General features: G+C 64.4%; 1 protein-coding gene across 1 annotated transcript in view; it reads right to left on the bottom strand.

The window, feature by feature from the left end:
• SRCIN1 (SRC kinase signaling inhibitor 1) overlaps positions 1–506 on the bottom strand; it is a gene marked incomplete at its 5' end in the record, with an annotated part of 12,273 nt that overhangs the window by 7,714 nt on the left and 4,053 nt on the right. Inside the window, 2 exons of the mRNA XM_010016612.1 lie at positions 6–259; positions 443–500. Of these exons, the coding sequence (XP_010014914.1) occupies positions 6–259; positions 443–500 (312 nt within the window). The remainder of the gene's footprint in view (positions 1–5; positions 260–442; positions 501–506) is intronic.

Raw genomic sequence — 506 nt, 5'->3', positions numbered from 1 at the left:
CCTCCGATTCGGCCTTCTGCAAGGGGAGAGCAGGGCGGTGAGGGGGGTTTTGGTGACCCCCTCAACGCAGCCCAAGCACCATCCCATAGCCCCCCGCTCGTCACCTTTATAAACCCGGGCTCTTTCTTGCTGGTGACGATGACTTCGCCGCTGCGGGTTGTGGTCAGCCCGTGGGACGAGGGGAAGCTCCGGCGGGGAGGGGGAGGCGGTGGCGATTTGGAAGGTTTCTCGGTCCGGTACCGCGGCACCGTCAGTTCGTCTGGGCACAAACGATGCTGTGAGGGCACGAGACCTGTCCCTGCCCCTCTCATACAACACCCGAGGCATAAACCTCCCTTTGGGGCAGCACGGCTCAGCCCAGGGAGACCCACTGGTGATGGCACAGCCACGGCGCCCCATCCCTGGGCTGTGGAGATGGGCTCAGGACCTCCCCACACCATACCTGAGCCCCTGCGGCCGTTGGGGTCTGCTTTGCCCCCCGATTTCGGTGCATGCTGCGGCTTTTT

The sequence above is a fragment of the Nestor notabilis genome, unplaced genomic scaffold (assembly GCF_000696875.1).
Source record: "Nestor notabilis isolate BGI_N333 unplaced genomic scaffold, ASM69687v1 scaffold20730, whole genome shotgun sequence".
Lineage (NCBI taxonomy): Eukaryota > Metazoa > Chordata > Aves > Psittaciformes > Psittacidae > Nestor > Nestor notabilis.
This window is presented reverse-complemented; position numbering and strand designations above follow the sequence as displayed.